This window comes from Prionailurus viverrinus, chromosome B4 (genome assembly GCF_022837055.1).
Source record: "Prionailurus viverrinus isolate Anna chromosome B4, UM_Priviv_1.0, whole genome shotgun sequence".
In the NCBI taxonomy this organism is placed as follows: domain Eukaryota; kingdom Metazoa; phylum Chordata; class Mammalia; order Carnivora; family Felidae; genus Prionailurus; species Prionailurus viverrinus.
This window is the reverse complement of record NC_062567.1, coordinates 91,283,211-91,309,284: the sequence shown is the minus strand read 5'-3', so window position 1 is coordinate 91,309,284 and position 26,074 is coordinate 91,283,211. Positions and strand designations below refer to the sequence as shown.

Sequence of the window (26,074 nt, the reverse complement as noted above, 5' to 3'; positions counted from 1 at the left end):
TAGATTGACACATAAATTGTTAATTTATTTTTAAAGGAGTATGAAAGCAACATTTCTGCGAAAACATTTAAACCAAGGTCACACTTTAGAAAAGCAAAATCCTTAATTCAGGCTGTTTTCATTTTTGTCATTTAGCATTTTTACTTGATATTGTCCAACAGAGTGTTTTGGTTTGGTTTGTTTTTGTTATTTTTCTGTGTGTGCGTGTGTGTGTGTGTGTGTGTGTGTGTGTATTTTGTTTTTGTTTTTACTGTTTTTGGAGATGCCTGAACAGATGAAGGCATCAGATGCCTATGAAGCTAGAATTTTGCCTATGATCAATTTGTTGTAAGACAGTCTTCTGTTACATTTTTATAAACTACTGGGGAGTAATAAAGATTAAGTCTGGGTTATTTCTTTAAGGACTGAATGTACTGGAGATGTATTTGATAGGCAAGATTTTAGATAAGCTTTCACCAGCATTATTTCTATTAGCAAACTGAAAAATGTTACAGGATGACTATCAAATAATAAACACATTTGTAAACAAGCCTTTTAGAATAAAGACCATATTTTGCTCCTGCATCTGTAAAAATGTTATTGTTTGAAAGAATGGTAGTGTGACCTTTCACTCAATCACTACTCCCTTAAAGAAAAAAGACCTAGAATGAGCTGAAGAAGGAAAACTCCAACAGTTACACTCCACAGTTCCGAACATACTGAGAGACATCTTTGTTTCGACAGTGTGTTTTCCACGCCACCCTGTAGAGAATGGTGAAATAAATGGTGATAAGGTTAAAACACATCTTCATTGTAATACACATACTTCAAATCCTCTGGGAGAACAGAATGTTTTACCACTAAATGGACAATAGGCTACAGACAGATATTGCTATTTATTAAATGGAGAGATGTACACCAAGTATATCACCTCCCCCGAAGCCCTCACTAGAACACAGAATGCTGAACATAAACATTGATAAATGCATTCTGCAATAGCACCTGCAAAGTGCTTTCCACATTCACTTAACTCCAAAAGTAGTTTCAAGATATGACAAGGAACTGATAGAGTGTTGACAATCATAAAAACTCTAGAAATCCTCTAAAATAAATTGAAGAGTAAAAGAGTAAGATTCTATATTTGTAAGTTTTTATTTAAATTCTAGATAGTTAACATATAGTGTAATACTGGTTTCAGGAGTAGAATTTAGCGATTCCTGAGTAAGATTCTAAATCAGAGGAAGTAGATTGTTTGTAGGTAACTCCTTGTTTAGCGTAAGTCTAGAGCTGCAATGTTCACTTCTCAGTAGCATACTTTGGTCTTTGAAAATCCTCTCTCATTTCTCTTTTTTTTAATTTTAATTTTAATCTTTATTTTTTTACATTTATTTATTTTTGAGAGACAGAGTGAGACAAAGTGAGAGTGGGGGAGGGGTGGAGAGAGAGGGAGACACAGGATCGGAGGCAGGCTCCAGGCTCTGAGCTGTCAGCACAGAGCCTGACTCGGGGCTCCAACCCACAGACTGTGAGGTCATGACCTGAGCCGAAGTCAGACGCTCAACTGAGCCACCAGGTGCCCCCTTTTTTAAAAAAATTTTTTAAATGTTTATTTATTTTGAGAGAGAGAGAGACAGAGTGCAAATGGGAGAGGGGCAGAGAGAGAGGGAGACAGAATCCACAGCAGGCTCCAGGCTCTGAGCTGCCAGCACAGAGACCAATGGGGGCGCTTGAACTCACAGACTGCGAGATCGTGACCTGAGCGGAAGTCGGACGCTTAACCCAATGAGCCACCCCTCTCTCACTTTTCTCTTAACCCTAGGGCAAAGTAGCTTTCCCCACTAATGCTTAAACGTACCATGCTTTAATGCCTTGTGGATCACTGACAACCCTCTTTGCACATTTTACAGCTTGACTGATGTTATCTTGCAGCAACTCTGAAAAAGAGATGGTGAGGAATGAGAACAACTTCCAGAGAAATTTCATTGTAAGCTTAGATATAGCCAGCATTATTCTCTTAGGCTGAGGAAAGAACATTAAAGTAATATTCCAAGAGTCCATTTATCTGTGAATGTTGGGGGAAATTTTTGTTTCATTCCATCCCATTTGGCATGAGATAAAGCATTCTGTTTCTCATATACCAAAGTCATTGGAAGCTCTGGAATTAACTAATGCAATAGAAGGTTGTCTTTTTAAGTAGGGACTGTAAAAAACACAACAAATAAAAAAACCAAACAGAGACTAGCAACTTTTTAATCAGCAGTTCTACTACCAGAAATCTATCCTAAAGAAATAATAAAAATGCACCTGGAGATATAGGCACAAGATGTTCATGGCATTTAATAAAGGGGAAAAAGCAGAGGAACCAAAGGGCTTTCCAGTAAGAGTTGGACCAATAAGGTATGGAACATTAATTTGTGGAATTCTTTTCATCCTTGAAAAAGAATACAGCTTTGTATTTGTTGACATAATTTTGTGTGATAAAGAGCAAGTCGTAGGCAGTATATGTAGTACAACTTCATTTTTCGTAATACACACATTGTTTACATGTTTGTGTGTAGGTTCATTTGTGAATGATATAGCTTTGTAATTCATATACATGATTGATACATTTTGTGGAAGAATATATACTAGAAGTTACCAGTGGTCATAAATCTCTGGGTAGTAAAAATTTTTATTCAATGAGCACATATGTTATATAATATATTTTTTTAAATAAATCAAAAATAAATTATCTGGATAAAAAATATATTCTGAGATGAATCTTGTCTATTAGGAATTTTAACATTTAAAATTAACAGCATCAATTTTACTATATTTCTCCAATATTTTTGTGCACTAGAGATTCCACATTTATTTCTATTTTTTATATGAGTTCAAAACTTTTTTTTTTTTCAACGTTTATTTATTTTTGTGACAGAGAGAGACAGAGCATGAACGGGGGAGGGGCAGAGAGAGAGGGAGACACAGAATCGGAAACAGGCTCCAGGCTCTGAGCCATCAGCCCAGAGCCTGACGCGGGGCTCGAACTCACGGACCGTGAGATCGTGACCTGGTTGAAGTCGGACGCTTAACCGACTGCGCCACCCAGGCGCCCCATATATGAGTTCAATAGAATATTTGTTTCACCCTAATTAAACAAATCCATTAATCAACTTGTTAGGTATAACAATAATTATATAGGAACTGTATTTTCTGAAGGTGCAAGTTATATGTTATATGTAAGTGATGAGTCACTAAATTCTATTCCTGAAAACATTATTACACTAAAAATAAGTGTAAAATTAAAAATAAATAAAATTTAAACAATGTCAAAAAATAAATAAAAGGCACCAACAATAAAATAAAATAAAATCATTCAGCAAAAAGGAACATATACATGAAAAGAGTAAATGGCTGTTTATTATACTAACGTCTCTAAATTTCTATGTATTTAGGACATTTCAAAATAAAAAGTAAAAACAATTTTTAAAAAAGGGCCACACAACCAAATTATCCCTAAACCTCCCCAAAGAGAGTGGGAGAAATGACATTCTTTTTGACAAGTATTAATAAATCCATTTATAATAAGTTAATAGATCATTTCAGAAACTTGCATATATTAGAAAACATCAACTTTTTATGATATAATGAGCTCTTTAATTTCTTAAGGATTTATGAGGAAGATAATAAAGCATTTCTAGACATTGAAATAGAGTTTTTCTAGGTCGCTGATGAATCTTTCAAGATTTTTCATTTGTATTGAATCTCTGTTCTTGTAAATATAGCCAGATGAGTCCTGTGCCATCAATCAAATATCATCGTGTCTTACCGCTGCAGGATACATGACAGGCATTTTCTGCATGGGGGGTTTTGCCATCATTACACCAGTAACGGCTATTAATCTGAAATATCCCATAATCAGTGCTTCGGCTTCCAGGATTGTAGTTTGTAGCCCTTGTGTTATAATCACTTTCCCATTTGGCCACACACATCCCTGAAAAAAACTTATTTTTAGTTATAAATATCAATACCACCTGATTTGTCATACCATAATCAGTTCTAATTTGCTATTCTATTGTTAATGACTTACTTTATAAGTATAAAGGTGTGTTTTACTTGTAAATATATATATACATCTATATTTAAGATTTTATTTTATTATTAAAATTTTTTTTTAACATTTATTTATTTTTGAGAAACAGAGAAGACAGAGCACAAGTGGGGGAGGAGAAGAGAGAGAGACACACACAGAATTTGAAGCAGGCTCCAGGCTCTGAGCTGTCAGCACAGAGCCTGACATGGGGCTTGAACACGCGAACCATGAGATCATGACCTGAGCTGAAGTCGGCCACTTAACCAATCCAGGTGCCCCTAAGATTTTATTTTTTAAAGTAATCTCTACATCCAAAATGGGGCTTGAACTTAAAACCCTGAGATCAAGAGCTGCATGTTCCACTGACTGAACCAGCCAGGCATCCCCAAAAATATTTCAACACTTGAGTGAGAATCCTTTTGTTAGCAAATCATTTTGTAATGCTAATGAACAAGATAGCATACTTTCAAAATATTAAAATAGCTGTTTCTTCCATTGCTATTACCCTTCCCCTGCTCCCATCTTGCAGGCAAGATTTAGCCTAGAATAGGAAAATCAACAGAGTTGTTAAGTGAATTTTAAAATTAATAGCAGATATGTACGCTGATGGAAAAACGCTTTTTATCAGAAAAACTAAGAATTTTCTGGGAGAAATAAATTTTCTTCAGATACCTAAAGGTGAATTTGGTTATCAAATTAGAATCTGGTAAACAAGAGATATAGGGGCGCCTGGGTGGCTCAGTCAAATCATCCGACTTCGGCCCAGGTCATGATCTCACCATTCATGAGTTAGAGCCCCTCATCAAGCTCTGTGTTGACAGCTGGGAGCCTGCAGCCTGCTTTGGACTCTGTCTCCCTCTCTCTCTCTTCCCCTCCCCCGCTCATCTTCTCTCTCTCTCTCTCTCTCTCTCTCTCTCTCTCCCTCTCTCTCAAAAATGAATAAACATTAAAAAAAAAAACCCAAGAAATATAAATAGGAAAGACTTTTTCATCTATCCATCCACTCATTCATTCAAAAATAGTTATCGGAGCGCCTTGGTGGCTCGGTCAGTTGAGCGTCCAACTTCTGCTCAGGTGAGTTTGAGCCCCAGGTCAGGCTTGCTGCTGTCAGTGCAGGGTCCACTTCCGATCCTCTCTCCACCTCTCTGCCCCTCCCCTGCTTGCACTCTCTCTCTCAAAAAAATAAACATTAAAAAATTTTTAAACAGTTATTGAGAGGAAATGTTTGAATTCAACCTGAAAGATATAGTGATCACATTGACAAATATGGACTCAAATATAAAATAACTTTTACTTGGACATATCTTGAATTATGTGGAAGAAAATGAAAAATAGTTAATCGACTATAGTGAGAACAGTAAAACGGGATTTCAAGCTGCATTTCAGGGATCCTTACACACACCGTAATTGAGGGGAACTGCACTGAGAGTTCAACATAGGTTTTTAAAACTTTGCTGTTAAAAATCCCATGTCATGGCAGGGAAATTTAAAAAGCAGAAAATACTCATTACTCTAGGCTCATTTTTTTTGGAACCAAGTTCCAAACAGGAAATACCTGGAGTCAAGTAGAAAGGACTTGATACATATTCCAGGCACTCAAATGTATCTTTTAGTCAGACTTCATCTGCCACTAAACCTGAGGCAACTGGCAAATTGAGCCGCACTCGAAGAGTGCAGTGGGTCCTGGTGTACTTAGAATGGCATAGAATTTTGCTCTCCCATGCCCTCATTCCTTCTTCTGGCATATCTGATTCAAAAGACACGAGTTGATATTTGTAACAATTGTAAGCACACAGACCCTCAAAGAAATAAAAGAAGTCCATTCATTCAAAGCCTCTTTCTTATTACTCATCCTCTGGCTATTCCACACTCGGCTAAGTACTTGCACGTATGGAGAGTTAACTTACAGGTCGCCAGGCTGACACCTTTAAAGCCATCCATCCCAAGTCTTTTCAGAGTTTTGGCCAGCTCACATCTTTGAAAGATCTTGCCCTGGACGGTGACGGACAGGAGGAGAAGCCCCAGAAAAAGGAGAGCCTTCATGTTGACTAGGAAGCCAGATCTCCAGGCTGACGAGGGCAAGCTGGCCTCGGTATTTAACACCTTTTAACTTCCTTCTTCTCCTAGTCCTTTGGGGGCTCCACCCTTTGAGAGATGGGAAAAACAGGAACTGTTTATTGGTTCACTGAATTTAAAAGTTCTTTTTTGATATTTGAAAAGAGATATTCTGATGTCCTAAGAATTAACCTACAGGAAAATGATGAAATGGCATTAAAGACTTGGCTCAGGAAGCATGGGGAAGTAGGGCTGTTTCCAAAGCAGGAATCGTCTCCTATTTTATTATGAATTTGAGCAACTATAAAGAAAAATAACCTGAACGGCCATGTTACACAACTGAAAATGGGGTCCAATTTTTTATTTTGCCTTCACTATGTTGTCTTCATCTTTTTCACTTATAATTATTTTATACACACTTTCCCCCAAAGCACACGGTACATTACCGATCGTTTTTAATGGGTATGCAGCATGATACCATATTGCTCAGCCATATTCCCACTCTACATTTTTTGTTGCTGTGATACATTTTTTTGCTTATAAATCTATGTCTTCCTATTACAAATAAGCCTCATGTGAACAATTTTCTAACTTTTTGACAATGCCTTATCTCACATTTTGATGTTAGAACATAAGGGGTCATTATATAGCAAGGGGACTTTATAATCAAACCTAAAGACAGGGAGCAGACTATGCCACCTAAAAACCTTCCCCTTTGGCATAAAGATTATTATTTTTTTTTTCAACGTTTATTTATTTTTGGGACAGAGAGAGACAGAGCATGAACAGGGGAGGGGCAGAGAGAAAGGGAGACACAGACTCGGAAACAGGCTCCAGGCTCCGAGCCATCAGCCCAGAGCCCGACGCGGGGCTCAAACTCACGGACCGCGAAATCATGACCTGGCTGAAGTTGGACGCTTAACCGACTGCGCCACCCAGGCGCCCCTGGCATAAAGATTATTTTGAACTGAAGGCAATTGAGAAGCAGATCCAAGAAAGCTCTCTGCCCTCCGACTATATGCCTGAAAACAGAAACTAAATTTGTACAGAAGTTAATCACTGACAACCCTACAAGACAGCCCCAGAGGACTCCACAGAACAAATTTTACCGACTAGCTATTATCTTCCAGTGGCCACTAAATATTTATCTTCCCACAGTTTGCTGCCCTCGGAAGCCTAAACCTCTTTTCCTCTGTTTTGTCACTCTTCTAAAAATGTATTGTTCTTTGGTGAAGACACTATGTAAGCCCAAATTCTAGCCACCTCCTTGTGTTAGCATCATCCGTGCATTTCTCCCAAATACACATGAGATACACATGTTAATAAACTTATTTGTTTTTCTCTTGCTAATCTGTCTTTTGTTACAGAGCCCCAGCTGAAACCCTAAAAGAGTAAGAGGAAAATGATTTTTCTCCTCTGGTACAGCTTCTGCTGATGAGGATGGCACAGTAGAAAGCTGGATCATTCTACTATCCCTAGAGACTGCAGTGCAGCTATGAGGGAACAAACAACAGACCAACAGAAGGTAAGAATCCTTACCACGTCAGTCTCCCAGATCTCTGACTCTAGTACCCAGTAAAGAGAGGAATACAAACATTTCTCTTTGTCCTTTCCTTTCTAAGCTCATAATGGCAGGAGAGTAACTTTGGTAAAATAGATCTTGAATCATGAATTTGGTTTGGGGTTCCTAGAGGTTATGGATTCTTAGCCTCCCAGAAGTTTTCATGTTTGCATTGTCTGACTTTTGTGTTATTTGTCATGATGAAAACCATGAGAGTCTTCATTTGTCTTGTTTTATTACTAAGAACTTGGATCTGTAACTAGTGAGAATATTCTCTCTGGTCTCTGGCACTTGGGGAGGTGGGGTTGTGCAGGCTGTTGGGCTTGCATCAGGCAGCCAGCCAGCAGGCTAGGGTGCTATTACCATCTCTGTTTTCATTCCCTTGTTTGTGCTGGGAAAATTCCCATTCTTGTACCACCTTTCAGGAAACATAGATTAGTGGATCTGTGAATTAAAGTGTCTCACTTTGTGGGAAACAGAACTTTCTTTACCACCTGTGACAATGAAGGTCTTTGCTTTCTTATACTATCTTTGGAGTGGTTCTGCATCTTGAGAGAGCTATATCCTTGGCATTCTCTTTGAGGACACCCCTGTGTCCATGGTTTGCCATAAAAGGCTTATTGATTTTAAGCCATAAAAAGGCTTATTGGTTTGGAATCATAGTTGAAGTAGGTATACCTTTGAAAATTTGGACTTTTACATCTAAAGGATTTTTAAGAGAGCTCTCATCCTAAACACATGCCCTGTTGGTACTTATAGGAAGATCAGATAAGAAAGAGAGGAAGGAAGGAAGGAAGGAAGGAAGTAGAGAAAAGAAAGAACAGTTATAGAAGATACATGGCTAGTGTGAGGGAAAAAAACTTCACAAACTTCCTTAACTAGATTAGGAAGTAGAGATCAGACTCAGAACAAATGCTAAGAACTGCAAAGGACACTCAAGCAGGTGTGAAAGATGAAAATACTGATAGCCGGGAACTAGCTTTGACAAAAGCACAGAAAAGGCACAAGAAGGCTTGACTTATTGTCCCTTACTCTGTAAGCAAATCCCACGAAGTCTAGGCCTTCCCATATTTTTGGCTTCTGCTGCAGGCAAAAAAATTCATCAGACTGTCCCTACCCTTAAAAACAAAAACAAAAACAAAAAGCTTCGTAGTAATTGTTAGGATGTCCTTGGAACCACAGTAGAGGGGACAGCCATCTTGCCAGCGCAACCCAACGAAAAGTTGCCAGAACGAATCGGAGGTCAACCAATCACCGAGCGGCAGCACGACCTGCCACGAAAAAGGCCCACCTGGACCTAAACCCAGAACCGCTGCAGCTTAAAAACCCCACCCCACCACACCTGGGCGCAACTTCCCTGACTCCTCTCTCTCCCTGAGTCACGGAACCTCGTCCGAGACCTTAGTTCCCGATAAAGCCTTTGACTGCTAACATTTTTTAGCCTCTCTTATCTTTACCCTGCTTTATGCCTGACCCTAACATTTGGTGCCGAAACCCGGGGGGAGATAGTAGCTCGCCTCCCTTGGCTGAGCTCCCTCCTCGCCAAGCCAGACGTCAACCACCCTACTCACAAGCACCTACAGGAGCCGGTAAGTAGGACAGACCCCTCCTTCCCTCCTCCAACTATGGCTGACACCCACGAGAGATGTCTCGCAAGTCAGTCTCCTTTCCTCCGCTCGCAGCGAGGCCCACACGCCAATAGGCCCCTTATTGCAGCGTGAGGGGCACCTCGCCCTGCAACGCCAATGGGGAGTAACGAGTCTAAACTGCCTTGATCTCTTAGCCCCCTCCAATGTCTGTTAAAAAACTTCCAGCTCCTGGGCTTACAAGGAGAACTTTGTCCTAACCGACTCATCCGCCTTTGCACCGTAGTCTGGCCTCAGTACAAATTAGATAATGATTCTCAATGGCCACCCGAGGGGTCTTTACAATACCAAATCTTAACCGATCTGGACAATATCTGCCATCGGTGGGGAAAATGGGGAGAAATACCCCACGTCATGGCCTTTTGGGACCTCAGGTCTCGCCCCAACCTATGTTCCTCCTGCCCCTCTGCATGCATGCTCCTTGCCCACCCACAACCCCACCCCTGACAACCCCACCTCACCAACTTCCCCGATCTCCAACCCATTAGAGGATCTAGCCACACTGCCCACCTGTCCTCGCTCCCTTCCGTACTCCCAACCCCCAGCCGTCCCGCCCTCGCCTCCCATATCATCCCGAACTCGTGCTCAGGCCCCTCCCAGCGAACAGACCCCAGCGGCCATCTTACCTCTCCGTGAGGTGGCAGGACCTGAAGGCCTGGTTCGCGTTCACGTCCCCTTCTCCCTCCAAGACTTATCCGCCATCGAAAAGCAGCTAGGGTCATTCTCGGCTGACCCCACCCAATACATTAAGGAATTCCAATACCTTGCCCAAGCCTACAGTCTCACATGGCATGACATCCATGTAATCCTCACCTCTAGCCTCACCCCTGAGGAGAGGGAGCGCATCCAGGCCACAGCCAGAGAACATGCAGACCAAACCCACATGACTGACCCCACTATGCCTGTAGGGGCCAATGCTGTCCCCGTGGCCAACCCCGATTGGAATTACCAACATGCAGGCAATGGTCACCAGCACCGGCACCAGATGATCCAGTGCCTACTAGCAGGCATGAGGGCAACCTCAAACAAATCAGTTCAAGAAATAATACAGGACCCCAATGAAAACCCCGCAGCCTTCCTTAGCCAGCTCACAGAGGCACTTACCCAGTATACCAGACTAGACCCTACCACCCCTGCCGGGGCCACAGTATTGGCCACCTATTTTATTTCCCAATCAGCCCCTGATATTCTAAAAAAACTAAAAAAGGCCGAAGATGGTCCTCAAACCCTTATGGCCGACCTGGTAAACATGGCTTTTAAAGTTTTTAATGGCCGAGAGGAAGCTCAAGAACAATGGCGATAGGCCCGTCTCCAACAAAAGGTACAATTACAGACCCAAGCCTTGGTAGCTGCCTTGAGGCCAGCCACAATAAAGCCCTCCAGACCACGGCTCCCTCCGGGGCCATGCTTTAAATGTGGCCAAGAAGGCCATCGGTCTTGTCAGTGTCCCCATCCCAAAAAGCCTACCAGTCCATGCCCATTGTGCCAGCAAATGGGCCACTGGGAATCCGATTGTCCTAACCCAGGGGAAGACAGACTCGCTACACCCCCACGTGGTGAGGCTTCACCCTGATTGGACTCTGCCTTCCAACTGCTGGAGATGGAGGATGATGACTGACGAGGCCCAGACTCAGTAACTCCGGTGACCCACACCGAGCCCAGGGTAAAACTCCAGGTAGCGGGTAAGTCCATCTCCTTTCTGTTGGACACGGGGGCTACCTATTCCATCCTGCCGAGCTATTCAGGCCCCACCACACCGTCCTCCATTTCGGTCATGGGCATAAATGACACCCCCTCCATTCCCCCATGCACACCGGTACTCACCTGCTGCCTGGATGGCTTCCACTTCTCCCACTCCTTCCTAGTCATCCCCTCCTGCCCTGTCCCCCTGTTGGGCTGAGACATCCTCAATAAATTAGAAGCCTCAGCAACCTCCCTATCCGCCTTACAAAGGCAGATCAACTCCCTAGCACAGGTCACTCTACAAAACCGACAAGCCCTAGATCTCCTGACAGCAGAAAAAGGGGGAACATGCCTGTTCCTGAGGGAGGAATGTTGCTACTACCTTATCGAATCAGGCTTAGTTGAAACCAATATAGAACACCTAAAGGAAATCCAAAAAACTCTATCTGCCCGCCCAGGATCCTCAGACTCCCTAACCTCCTGGTGGCAATCACCCCTCCTAACTTGGCTCCTCCCCATAGTCACCCCACTAGTTGCTATCTGTATAATACTTATGCTCTTACCTTGTTTTCTCCGTTTCGTATGAAAATGAATTCATGAAGTTTCCCAGGTTGCATTTCACCAGATGGTGGTTCGGCCATATTCCTGCATTCCAACTCAGACCCCACATACCATGACGTCGCCCTTTCACCCGCAGGAAGCAGCCAGATCAGATCCGTCGCCCATTATCACCAATAAGAGATTGGAATGTTAGGATGTCCTTGGAACCACAGTAGAGGGGACGGCCACCTTGCCAGCGCAACCCAACGAAAAGCCCCTAGTAGCGTGCCAGAACGAATCGGAGGTCAACCAATCACCAAGCGACAGCACGACTTGACGCGAAAAAGGCCCAACCCGACCTAAACTGGGAACCCCTGCAGCTTAAAAACCCCACCCCACCACACCTGGGCACCACTTCCCTGACTCCTCTCTCTCTCTCTCTCTCTCTCTTTCTCTCTCTCTCTCTCTCTCTCTCTCTCTCTCTCCCTCCCTCCCTCCCTCCCTCCCTGAGTCACGGAACCTCGCCCAAGACCTTAGTTCCCAAATAAAGCCTTTGACTGCTAAAATTTTTTAGCCTCTGACTCCTATCTTTACCCTGCCTTACGCCTGACCCTAACAGTAATTACCCTTGATTTTTTTTTTCTTTTTTGCTTAGCTAAACTATAAACTATTCAAATACATCAGTTTCCCTATTATTGTCCCTTCTCTGTTCCAGGTTCTTTTAGGATCCCACACTACATTTAATCTTTATTTTCTATGCCCCCTCCACTTTAAAAAATTGGGTTTTCTTTTTATTATTGAGTTCTAGATGTACTTCATATATTCTGGATGCAAGTCCTTTGTTAGACATAAGCTCTGAAATGATCTTTGTCCAGTCTGTGGCCTGCCTGTTTGTCTTTGATTTTTGATAACAAGCAAATATGCCCTTGAGTTCCTTCTTAGATAAACCCTCTATCCTTTCTCAGTCCCTTGGAAATATTAATCTTACCATGTCTTAGAACTGTAAGTATCCAAGGAGAAAACTGTTGGCTAAAGTAACTCACAAAACTGGAAAAAACAGGTTTTTAAAAAACAAACTGCTACTGGGGCGCCTGGGTGGCGCAGTCGGTTAAGCGTCCGCCTTCAGCCAGGTCACGATCTCGCGCTCCGTGAGTTCGAGCCCCGCGTCAGGCTCTGGGCGGATGGCTCGGAGCCTGGAGCCTGTTTCCGATTCTGTGTCTCCCTCTCTCTCTGCCCCTCCCCCGTTCATGCTCTGTCTCTCTCTGTCCCCCCAAAAATAAATAAACGTTGAAAAAAAAAAAAAACACAAAAAACAAACTGCTACTTGATATTTCACAGGCTCCCTTGCCCAAAATTTAGTCTGCAGCGTCCACAGGATTATCTATTAAAGACAAACAAAAACCTTCAAAGTTTTCTCCACAAATATTGGTAAAAGCTGTAGCTATCTAAATGGGTAAGCTTAACTTGTCCCATCTGCCAGAATCACCATTTAGATCTAACTGTTCTTTTAGAAGTTTGTAATACAAGTTTTGTATTATTGTACTTGATATAAAATTTAAAAATTTCATAAAATATTTAAATAAAAGCCATAAGACTTCTGTTTTATCTGTCTGGATGTTTATGTGTAGCAATGTATGTATGTTATATAGATGCGGTATTTTTTCCCATCTGGATGGTATACCTAAAAACTGACTTGTAGAAAAGCTCTATTAATTGGCTTGAAGAAAATGTAAGCACTTACATAAATTAAGACTAGTGAAATTAGCTTCTGTTATCTCTACTAGATATTTGAGATTATAAAATTGTAAATTCAACCTAAGAACAAAAGGTACAATAAAAATGATTTGCTTAATGTATGTCAACATGGCAGAAAAAGCTACGTGTGTAAGTTTTTGTAACTTTTTAGTTTCTTTGAGGAACTAAAGATATTTGGATCTGTTAACATGTTCTTTTTGCCACATCAACAAGTTATACTATGAAAATGCATGTGTAGAAATTACAAAATGATATAATCATAAATATGCTAATCTCACAATGTTAGTATGTAACAGTTCACAATTGCTTACTTCTTGGCTTTCATTGGAAATTGTTTTCTAAAGGTTAAGAATTCTAATGAATATATGTAAATGAAACCTACATGTAGAAATAATAAGGGTAAAGAAAAAAAAGTTTAGGCAAAGCATGCAGGGACAGTAAAATGTGTTTTTGGTAGGGAAAGGTATGAGGTATGAGAATGCATTTTTGTTAAGGGGAAAGTAGAGTAATTTGTCCTAATTCAGAGGTTATTTAAATGTTATTTTAGACTAGAAAAAAAAAGACAAAACCTAAATGGACATAGAAAGTTAGGAAAAGAGAGAGAAGCACTAGGAAAGGGAGGAAAGGAAGAAAGGAGGAATTGTTATCTTGTGTGGTCAAGCTGCTCCTGAAATTGAATGAATTTATTTTAAGGGCTTTAAAAGTGAGCTTTAATAGCAATAGTGTGCCTATGCAAAACTGGAATTTAATTTTCTCTCTATTGAAAGGAGAAATATTTCTTGGATTATTGTAAAAGATTTTTCTTTACCAGATAAATAACTTGCCTGGAAAATAAGGACTCAGTATCTTATTAAGATAACTGCCTGTGCTTCATGTTCTTTATCAGGTCTTTGATTACATAAAGATGGAGACTTAGGGCACCTGGGTGGCTCAGTCAGTTAGCGTCTGGTTCATGATTTCAGCTCAGGTCATAATCTCACGGATGGTAAGATTGAGCCCTGCATTGGGCTCTGTGGTGACAGTGCAGAACCTTCTAGGGATTCTCTCTCCTCCTTTCTCTGCCCCTCCCCCGCTCACACTCACTCTCTCTCTCAAAAAATAAAAAAAGAAATAATAAACACTTGGAGAAGAGGAACTCAGAGGAAACAGAGGCAAAACAAAATAAAATATAAATTACAATGAATATATCTGAGAAGTAAAAAAATCACATCTATGTAATAAGGAAGTATACTATAATAAATAATCAGAATTTAAAAAGGAGCTCTTGAGATTTAAAAATATGAAAATATGACCACATTAGTAAAACACTTTATAGAAGAATCAAGAGATAAATTTGAGAAACAGTCCCAAAAATAGATAAAAAGACAGAGATGAAAAACGGGAGAGAAACAATGAGAATCAGAGAACAAAGAAATCAAACATCCAATAAATGGAAATTCTTAAAAGGAATTACATAAGAAAAAATTCAAAATACACGTGCAAAACTGAAGGACACAGATTTCCAGATCAAAAGGCAACCAAGTGCCTGGCATAATGGTGTGGAATAAAATGTATATCAGTGCACATCATCATGAAATTTCAGAACAACGGGGAAAAAACAAAATCTTAAAACTTACGGATAGTAATCTTCAACCCACAGTCCTATATACCGTCTAACTATCTAGTGTGAGAGGAGGAAAAAAAACCGTTCTCAGATGTGTAAGGACAATAAAATTTCACTTCCCTGCACCCTTTATCAGGAAGTCTCTGAAGGACATGTTCTATTTTAAAAGCAAATAAGGGTGCCTGGCTGGCTTAGTTGGTGGAGCATGTGACTCTGGATCTCAGGGTTGTGAGTCGAAGCCCCATGTTGGGTGTAGAGAGTACTCAAAATCTTGAAACAAACAAGCAAAAAAAGATGGTGTAGGATCTAGGAAACAGGGATCTAATACAGGAGAGAAGTGAAAAAGATCACCAAGACAAAAGAAGAAGTATTGTACAACATTGACAGCTTTCCCACAGGTTAAAGAGAAGCCAATTCAGATTATAGCAAGAGGGTAAAGGGCTCCAGGAGTGTGGACTCCAGGGGGAAAAAACCAAACTTAGAGATGGCTTGGAATGTCTGAACCTATTGAAGGGAGTTTGACAACCCTGGCGGAGACTTTGGGTAATGAAATAATACATGAATAAGTACAGGAAAAAATAAGCAACCAGAAAAATAAGGTAATTATTAATACCAATAAAACCAAAAACGTAAGCATGGTAACTCACGTATTATGGTCATCTGTGAGTGTTTGTGCATGCTTGTACAGAAGAACAGCAAGGGCAGGAGGAGTTGAGGGAGACCTAAATCCTTACCTTCCTTGGTGGAAAAATAGAAAATGTCTATGATTGAAAATCAAGCAATAGTAGAATAAACATACTGTTGAGATATATGGCAGTAAATACTAGAAGAAATAGCTAAAGAAGTTAAAAAGAGATTACCTCTAGTGTTGGGTATTAAATGAGAAAGATTAGGGCAATTTTTCATTAAATTTGATTAATTAAATTTCATTTCATTCAAATGTCATTAAATTGATAACATTTTATTTTACTTTAAAAATATACACATATGTGGCACAAAACAGACACTCAGATCAATGGAACAGAATACAGAACCCAGAAATGGACCCACAAACATATGGCCAACTAATCTTTGACAAAGCAGGAAAGAATATCCAATGGAATAAAGACAGTGTCTTCAGCAAGTGGTACTAGGAAAACTGGACAGCAACATGCAGACGAATGAACCTGGACCACTTCCTTACACCATACACAAAAATAAACTCAAAATGGATGAAAGACTTAAATGTAAGACAGGAAGCCATCAAAATCCTCAAGAAGAAAGCAGGCAAAAACCTCTTTGATTTTGGCTGCAGCAACTTCTTACTCAACACATCTCTAGAGGCAAGGGAAACAAAAGCAAAAGTGAACTACTGGGACCTCATCAAAATAAAAAGCTTCTGCACAGTGAAGGAAACAATCAGCAAAACTAAAAGGCAACAGACAGAATGTGAGAAGATGTTTGCAAACGACATATCAGAAAAAGGGTTAGTGTCCAAAATCTATAAAGAACTTACCAAACTCAGCACACAAAAAACAAATAATCCAGGGAAGAAATGGGCAAAAGACGTGAATAGACACTTCTCCAAGGAAGACACCCAGATGGCCAAGCGACACACGAAAAATGCTCAACATCACTCATCATCAGGGAAGTACAAATCAAAACCACAAAAAGATAACACCTCACACCTGTTAGAATGGTTAACATTAACAACTCAGGCAACAACAGATGTTGGTGAGGATACTCAGAAAGCGGATCTCTTTTGCATTGTTGGTGGGAATGTAAACTGGTGCAGCCACTCTGGAAAACAGTATGGAGGTTCCTCAAAAAATTAAAAATAGAACTACCCTACGTCCCAGGAATTGCACTACTAGGTATCTATCCAAAGGATACAGGTGTGCTGTTTCAAAGGACACATGCACCCCAATGTTTATAGCGGCACTATCAACAATAGCCAAAGTATGGAAAGAGCCCAAATGTCCATCAATGAATGAATGGATAAAGAAGATGCGGTATATATACACAATGGAGAATTACTTGGCAATCAAAAAGAATGAAATCTTGCTATTTGTAACTACATGGATGGAACTAGAGGGTATTCTAAGCAAAATTAGTCAGAGAAAGAAAATATATGACTTCATTCATATGAGGACTTTAAGACACAGAACAGATGATCACAAGGGAAGGGAAGCAAAAATAATATAAAAAACAGGGAAGGGGACGAAACATAAGAAACTCTTAAATATGGAGAACAAACAGAGGGTTACTGGAGGGTTTGTGGGAGGGGGGATGGGCTAAATGGGTAAGGGGCATTAAGGAATCTACTCCTGAAATCATTGTTGCACTATATGCTAACTAACTTGGAGGTAAATAAAAAGGGGAAAAAAAAAGTGCACCTATCTGATGAGCCCTGAGTAATGTACAGAATTGTTGAATCACTGTATTGTATACCTGAAACTAATATAACACTGTACATTAATTATACTGGCATTAAAAAAAATTTAAAAAAATTAAAAAGAAAAAATATACACATATGTTTTGTGATGAAAAAATGAAGTAAATAAGCATTTTGGTTAAGCATCCGACTCTTGATTTTGGCTCAGGTCATGATCTTGTGTTTCATGGGATGGAGACCCATGTTGGGCTCCACACTGTCAGTTTGGGATTCTCTCCCTCTCTCCCTTTACCCCTACCCCACTCACCTCTCTCTCTCTCTTAAAGTAAATAAAATAAACTTTTAAAAAAGTTTTTAAAAAACTCGTATTAATGGAGGGAGGCATTGGCATAGGTTTTGTCAGGGAGTGTTAAATAATCACTAGCCAATGAAGCAGTGCCATTTTCCCGAAGCTGTTAAGGACCTTGGGGGAGTAGCTGTACTCTCCTCTTTACTCTGCTGCTGCTGTCTCTGTGGAGTTTGGCCCAGGGGTGCAGAGGACCTAGTCTCATCTCTGCTGTAGCGGATGGCTCCTAGGACAATATGCAGGGGTGGAAGAGATGGGAGAGTAGGGGTAGGAAGGTAAAGGGGGAACAACACCATCAGGCTGTCCAGGGGCAGGTGATGAAATGTTAAGGTGAAGTGATTTCGCACTCAGCTAATAGAGCTTCATCTGGCTGTGTAACAGCCTGTGCAACAGACCCATCGTCCCTGGCATCTGCTTCTTGCAAGCCCAGCAGCCTGGCCACAGGTCAGTGTGGCTTCCTGTGGGAATATTACCTGCCTCAGGAGCAAGGCTTGACCCTAATCCAAAGATAGCATTTTGCTGGCCCCTGAATTCATGGGTCACTGGCATATGGTAAGTGAATTGGGTTTGCCTAATCTATACCCTTGTATTTATTCCTCCACAACTTGGTGGTCACTTTCCATTCTTTTAGCTCTCGATACCCCTGTAATTTAAGCTCCTGTTCTTTGCAAAAAAGATGAAAAAAACCAGATCATTTCTTTTGTGGGTCTCCTGCCACCACTCAAATCATTTAACTTTTGCACTTAATTTAGTCTACGGCCTTGCTGTTGCTGTGCTTTGAGTGAGGTAATGGATTCATACTGAGAAGAAATAAGATTTAACATACACCAGAGGAATTATTTCTACTGTAATGCCAATGCTGTGCTACAGTAGTCTCTAGTTCCTGGGCTCTATCACAGAGGCATGAATGACTTACTGAGTATGGAACCATTGCGAAGTCTGATCCATAGGACTAGCCTAGTAGGATCTGCCATATACTCTACCCCCGATTACAGAGGAGATTGTGCCATCGCTGATATGTGCTCTGCAGGCACTCTCTTCTCTGCCTCCACACCTGTTGTTTCTGCAATCGCTCTGCAGACACCGAAAGGAGTGCCAGGATGTCTGGTGAAATATGGCCTAGAGAAATGAGGCTGGAGGGGTGAGCAGGACCAGATCTAGGTGCTAATCCCAAAGACAGTGAGATTTAGGACGTAATCCCAAAGACCAGGGGAGACTATTTGTGAGTATTAAACTGGAGAGTAACAGGATCAAAATCTTAAAAAAAAAAATCACTCTAGATTGGACTCAGAGGCTGTTGCTAGAGAACTGACAGGTAATCCTGATGGCAGACAATGGGGTATGGAGACAACTGAGGGTTCAAGAGGTATTTAGGAGGTTTGAATAATCAAGATTACTGATCACCCAGACTATTTGGAGATAAAGGACAAAAGATAGATCAATAAGACCAGCTTTTGTTTATAAGATGTTTATGAAGTGTTAGTCACTTTAAATAAACATTACCTGTAATTTTTACAGGGATCTTAGAGGGAGGTATTATTTCCAATTTAGAGATGAAAAAAATAAGTGTCCTGGGGGGCACCTGAGTGGCTTGGTCGGTTAAGTGCCCGACTTCAGCTCAGGCCATGATTTTGTGGCTCAGGGGTTCAGGTCCCTCATCAGGCTCTGCGCTGATAGCTCAGAGCCTGGAGCCTGCTTAAGGTTCTATGTCTCCCTCTCTCTCTGCCCCTCCCCCACTCATTCTCTGTCTCTGTCTCTCTCTTTAAAAAAATAAACATTAAAAAAAATTTTTTTTTAAAATGTGTCCCAGATAAGTAAAGTCATTCACTCAAAGAAATACAGCTGGTCAATGACAGAGCTGGGAGTTAGACTCAGCCTGTTTCCATGGTCTTTTCAATGTACAATAATACTACCTTGTAGAAACTGAAGTGGAAAGAGAAGAAACTGAATATTGATACCCAATTCTCACCCCTTGACAATTATAAATTCTTTGTCTATTCCTTGTCTAATTTTAGGTCCTGACATAGTTTTGCAAGCCCATTTTATATACTTATTTTTAAAGTATGAGTTATCTCGAAGAGGCTAGTCTAACACCTCTTAGATGCCATGGAACAATTAGAGGCTATTTTAAAATGCATATTTCAATATGCTTGGTGTGTGAACAACTAATAAAATAATTCTGGATGGCTTTTTATCCATTGTGAATACTTTCTAAATACACTATTCTTTCTGCTGTCTTTAAGCTACCACCGCAAATACAGTTAGAACTTTGGCTGGGGGGCGCCTGGGTGGCTCAGTCGGTTAAGTGTCTGACTTCGGCTCAGGTCACGATCTCGCGGTCCGTGAGTTCCAGCTCCGCCTCGGGCTCTGGGCTGATGGCTCAGAGCCTGGAGCCTGTTTCCGATTCTGTGTCTCCCTCTCTCTCTGCCCCTCCCCCGTTCATGCTCTGTCTCTCTCTCAAAAATAAATAAACATTAAAAAAATTAAAAAAAAAAAGAAGAACTTTGGCTGGATCTCACTTCCCTGTTTCACATTATAAACATACATTTTCCTTCCCACTTTGGTCATATTATAAAAATCTTTTCTCAATTTACACAATAATTTGGCATTGAACATTGAGAAATTCTGATGAAATACCTAACTGACTTTTCAAATGTGTGATAAAATGCAGTCTTATTTGCAAAGACATGAACATGTTCCCATTTTGATTTCTTCATTCCAGAAGAGCATTCTGATTTCATTTCTTTACTGAGTATGGTCTTTGGGTTTAAGATTCTGTATGATCTTTTCATTTGTTCCAATGCCAATAAATCTCCTTTCATTGAACTAGAAACCAGTGATTTCAGTCTGCAAATTAGCTCTGTAAAATCACAAAACATTGGAGAAAAAATTGTTGCAAATAGGAGAACAAGATCATATACTCGAGTGGTACTCCTCCTCCACCTTGACAAACATTTTATTGCTACCCTTAACAAGCAAATAAGACAATATGCTTAGCAAATTATTGGTAATAATTTATATGCATACATGTAACGGAAGATAATGCTATCCTCCCTTCTGCATCACTCTAAGTCATTTTGGATGCAGCCATACTATCTTCTCATCCCTCCACCCCCAACCCCAGGTCAGCCGCTGGTTGCTGGCATAGGAATAGTCTACTTCCAACTCAGTCAAGTAGGAATTCAACTCACAAACATCGTGCCATTTGCACATGAGTCTCACAATGACCTGACCCAAAGATGATGAGGGTTCTATTAGTGTCTTACGTATTGAGTTTGGAAAGTAGTTTCCTTGATTGTTGATTCAGAATGATTTTCAATTAAAGAGTAACTTAGTAAATTTAGAAATGTTATAAAAATATAGAATGGTAAACTGTAACCTGCTCTTAAAAATGAGTAGATGTTTGGGGCGCCTGGGTGGCTCAGTGGATTAAGCATCCAACTTCCATTCAGGTCATGATCTCATGGTTTGTGGGTTCAGGCCCCACATCGGGCTCTGTGCTGACAGCTGGGAGCCTGGAGCCTGCTTCGGATTTTGTGTCTCCCTCTCTCACTGCTCCTCCCCCACTCATGCTCTGTCTCTCAAAAATAAATAAACGTTAAAAAAATTTTTTTAAGCGAGTAGATGTCTTAAAATCTAGCAACTTAAGATATTTTTAAGTTTCCTCATAGACATATACTACCTTTTAAAACAGAAAAGTTGACACGCACACACACACACATGACTACTAATTTTTGTGAAAAAATAGTAGAAATGGAATAAATCTAGGATACATCTAGAAAAATTACACTTAAAATATCTTCCTTATGTAAGAAATGCAGTCACTGCACACTACATATCTCTGTGCACTGTGGTATATGAGATCTGGTGTAGACCTGAATTTCATGATGGAACTACTGACAAGGCTTTCTAAGTAGTCTCCTTACCTCTGGATTCTCTCCCCTCTCACCCACTCTGCACCCAGAGCATGTCAGCCTTGAACTCAGAAAACTCAGTGTTTGTATCACGCACATATCAACCACATGTTATCTATAACCTTATTGTCTGTTATTGAGGTTTACTGACATATTGTCCATACATTCATCATCATGAGCTCTTCAAGGGCTTACTCTCCTTTTAGGCCACTCCCTCCACCTTTTCATTTGGAAGAATACTTATGTGTACAATATAGACATTCAACACAACTGATAAATTCACTGTGGAAAAAATGCATTCGACCTACAATTAAGGTGTTACTCTCCTCTCTTGACCACATGTTAAAGTAGGTTTCTGACATTACAAACCATGCAAGAAAGTAATACAAACCTACAAATAAAAACCAATCACAAACCATGAAAGGATGTGCTTCTCGAATCTTAGAGAACAATTAGAAAGACTGGAATTTTAAAACCAGGGAGAATTTTTTTAAAATAAAAAGTTAACTCAGGTCTCTGGAATAAAGTAGAAATATGACCAGATGTTTGAGACACAGGATTCCTCATGCTAATGTAGGTAAAATATTTTTGAAGGTATGATTCAACACTTCATTTAAAGGTAGTAAAGGGAAAAAAATCTCCACTTCAATTGCCAACAAATTATCTATGAGTAATTGTATTACATATGAAGTTCCTGTGTATCATTTTATTATAAATTTTTTATTATAAAATCCACCAATTAATTCAATAATTAATAGAGGTTTATTGGATATCTTCTATGTAAGAGGCACTGTATTAATGCTAAGGATAGCAGGTTGACTGTTTTCTTCTACAGGACATGCAAACTAACAATTACAATCCAATATAATAGTTGCTTTAATGTTGCTCTGTACAAAGTCCTGATGGAGTGTGAAGGGGACCTGAAGTCTGTCAGGAAGAGACCGTGAAGGCTTCACAGCATTTCAGCTGAATGAGATTTTGAGGAAGAATAGGATTTTATTTGGTGGGCAGGTGGGTTAGGAGGCTCATGGTAGAAACTTTTAGTGCTCGCCCCTGTCTGGTTCTCTCTCCTTCCAGGCACAGAGAAGGATTATACTTTCCCACTCTTTTGTAGTTAGGCAGAGCTATGTAACTAATTCTGTCAGTGAGCTAGGGATAGAAGTGACATGTGACACTTCTAAGCTGAAGCATTTGATTGCTAGTGCAAAACATTCCAGGACCTTTTATTTGCTTTAGCAACTAGTGAAGTTGTAAGTTATCAGAAGTTGTAGTTACCCGATGATGGAAACTGTCAGCCTGGGTGCCTGAGTGACTTTGTGGAGCAGAACCACGATGACATTATGACATGGACAAGAAATAAATTGTGTGCTAAGACATTAAAATTTGGGGACTGTTTTGTTATTTCAGCATTGCAGACAGGGGTCAAGCATTTAAAAATAAAAGAAAGGAAGAATGAACCAGTTTCCCATGCAAAAGAATTTGTGCCTTCCAGGAAGTGGAATACAGCTCCACATTCCTGAAGTGTGGGCTGTGCACAGTGACTTCCTTCCAAAGAATACAGCATAGAAAGGAGTGGGGAGGAGAGATTAATTTTGCAGTGGAGAAACCTAACAAATTCTACTTTGGCCAGTGGATCGAGATTAATATTAACAGCGATAGGTTATGCTGATAGCATGCACCCTAGATATGATGTGAAAATTGTACATTCCCTCTGTGGTCTTCCTCTCCAAAATACATAACCCTAAGCCTAATAATGAGGAAAACGTCCCAATTAAGTCCCAATTAATGGATATTCTATAAAATATCTGACCAATACTCATCAAAATTGTCTAGGTCACCAAAAACAACGAAAGTTTGAGAAATTATTACAGCCAAAAGGAACTAAAAGAGATATTACATGTAACATATATGTAACATAGTACCCTGGATAGGATCCGGGAAAAGAAGAAGGGTATTTGGTAAAAATAAAGAAATCTGAATAAAGTAGGAACTTTATTTAATAATAACATATCAACATTGGCTCATTAATTGTCACAAGTGTACCATATTGATGTAAGATGTTAATAATGGGGTTGAGTGGGTATGGGGTATACTGAAACTGTCTGTACTATCTTGCAATTTTTATATAAATCTCATACTATTCCAAAATAAAGTTGATTGTTTTAATAAGGAATAAGATAGAACATGGTGTGTTCTGTAAATTCCTTTTATTTTTTTAAGTTTATTTTGTGTGTGCGTGAGAGAGAGAGAGAGAGAGCACGACCACAAGTGAGGGAGGGGCAGAGAGAGAAGGAGAGACAGAATCCCAAGCAGGCTCAGCACCATCAGTGCAGAGCCGGATGTGGGGCTCTAACTCACGAACCGTGAGATCATGACCGGAGCTGAGATCAAGAGTTGGATGCTTAACCAACCCAGACGCCTCTGGAAATTTATTTATTTATTTTAAATTGTTTTAATGTTTATTTATTTTCAAGAAAGAGAGACAGAGAGACAGAGCACAAGTGGGGGAGGGGCACAAAGAGAGGGAGACACAGAATCCAAAGTAGGCTCCAGGCTCTGAGCTGTCAGCACAAAGCCCAATGTAGGGCCCAAACTCACGAATCGTGAGATCATGTTCTGAGCCTAAGGTGGATGCTTAACTGACTGAGACACTCAGGATCCCCTGGAAATTTCTTTAAATTGAGGAGTGAAGTGAAGGGTTTCGGTAGGTAAGCAAAAGATCTTTTATGCTATTCAAAGGCCAGGTGAGAAATCTCTAGTAAATCTATGGATAGGCTTCAGGGGTATTGCAAAATCTATGAAATTTTATGAAATTATATTGTGTATATGTATGTTGTTCTCAGAAGAAAGTCAAAAACTTTATTATTCATTTGTTCTTAAAGGGAAAAGGACCTAAAATATGTTAATAATCCTCACTGAAGACAGTGTAGAAACTCTGAAATATTCTGAGCAAGAAAACTGACACAATTATATTTTTTGCATAAATCACTTTTTGGTAGTACAGACTAAGGTGATAGTGTGTGCATGTATTTGAAGAAGAAAGGCAGGAATAAAGGCAAGATGATAATAAAGACAGTGACCTTCAAACGTTTTGATTGTGGTCCACTTCGCATGAGGGAGAAATGATCCTATAACTTACCTTACCATACCACTGTCACTTTCCTGAGGAAGAAGAACTGAGTCATTAGGATGAAATGTCATGTTTTCAAAAACCAAAACTTGATGGAATGATCTATATCTATCTATCTACCTATCTATCCATCCAGATATAGATATATATCTACTTTAGCATTCAGGTTGTAAGTGTGCATCGTTAGTTCATAAAAATGAAAAAAAAAGTTCAAGTTCAGTTTTGATCAATTCATACTCTTAGGAGGACTGTGGACTGCAAATCATTCTTTGAGAGACTGCTGTTACAATCTACAAGAGAAATAATGAGACCAAGAGAGAAGAAGGTAGGAGGTACAGAGTAGAAGGGACACATAAGACATACCAAGGGATCAAAATCAGCAGTTTTTTGATTGCTTGGATGAGGAGATATAAGGCAGAGGGGAAAAGCTAACTTGATTTTTTGGTTCCTGGTGAACCATTTATGGGGAATGCAGGGTGGCAGATAAACCTGGAGGAGGATAGAGTGGGTAGGAGATGAGTCTATTTTGAATGTTTGAGATCCCAAGTGGATACACCTGGTAGGCAACTGGATCCTGGGATCTTCCAGTTCAGCAAAGGGGGTCTGGGCTGGAGCTCTAAGTTCCTAACTTAGGGAAGTGAAACATTCATATCGTAGTTTGATTTCTCTATCATTTACAATAATAAATAGGAATTCCAGTTTTTGAAAGAAATTTGATAATACATCTTAAAATAAAATAGACAATGAGGATGAGGGAGGGAAGAAGTAGAGCCAATCAAGAATCCCTGAGATATGGCAAGAGCATCTACATATTTATGATTAGAAATTCTTGCTGAATGAAGTTTCCATTGCCTAATTTCTTGAAATTCTGTTCCATGCATCTTTGTATTTCCTTACCAATCTTTCCCTCTTTACATCATGGAATTTAAGTGTTCATTATTTGTTGCTGCTACTGTTGGGACTGTTCTACTTTTCATTGATATATAATCTACATCTAGCAAAGTTCACAAATTTTAAGTGTACAGCTGAAGGAATTTTTACATATTTCTGTGTAAATGAACACAACCCAGAAGGTTCACTTATGCCTCCTTCCAATCAACACTTCTCCAAAGATAGCCACCATTTTGATCTGTATTACCATTAGTTTTTCCTGTTCTGAGCTTCATAAAAATGGAATCACAGAGTATGTTTTCTTCATGTGTGGCTCACCTCATTCCACAGTATGTCTCTGAGGCTTGATAATCTGTTGCCACTCTGTTGCAGTAGTTCATTTTTTCTGTGTAATATTATACCACAATTTGTATAAATATACCACAATTTGGCCCTCTCTCTGCTGCCACTGCTGGTGCCTGCCACCCCTCCTTGCCTCTCCTCTCCAGGCCAAAGGCTGGGGGACCAGAGCAAGACACAGGGATC

General features: G+C 40.0%; 1 protein-coding gene across 3 annotated transcripts; it reads right to left on the bottom strand.

The window, feature by feature from the left end:
- Nucleotides 1-14,939, bottom strand: LYZ (lysozyme). Of its 3 annotated transcripts, none has more exons than XM_047864794.1 (5): nucleotides 14,908-14,939; nucleotides 5,959-6,196; nucleotides 3,788-3,952; nucleotides 1,835-1,913; nucleotides 1-741 (listed from the first exon to the last, which is right to left on the bottom strand). In XM_047864794.1, the coding sequence occupies exons 2-5, from the start codon at nucleotides 6,092-6,094 to the stop codon at nucleotides 675-677; spliced, it is 447 nt and encodes a 148-aa protein (XP_047720750.1). In that variant the 5' UTR covers nucleotides 6,095-6,196; nucleotides 14,908-14,939; the 3' UTR covers nucleotides 1-674. The 3 variants fall into 3 exon arrangements, with proteins under 3 accessions (XP_047720750.1, XP_047720749.1, XP_047720748.1); XM_047864793.1 differs by lacking the exon at nucleotides 14,908-14,939 and adding an exon at nucleotides 12,525-12,604; XM_047864792.1 differs by lacking the exon at nucleotides 14,908-14,939 and adding an exon at nucleotides 11,560-11,754.
- Between the last annotated feature and the right edge of the window lie 11,135 nt (nucleotides 14,940-26,074).

Coding starts and splice junctions, on each gene's coding strand:
- LYZ (XM_047864794.1), bottom strand. CDS start 6,094: ATGAAGGCTCTCCTTTTTCTGGGGCTTCTCCTCCTGTCCGTCACCGTC. Junction 3,953..5,958: donor AGGTGTCAGCCTGGCGACCT/GTAAGTTAACTC, acceptor AGTTTTTTTCAG/GGATGTGTGTGGCCAAATGG. Junction 742..1,834: donor CCACAAGGCATTAAAGCATG/GTACGTTTAAGC, acceptor CATTCTCTACAG/GGTGGCGTGGAAAACACACT.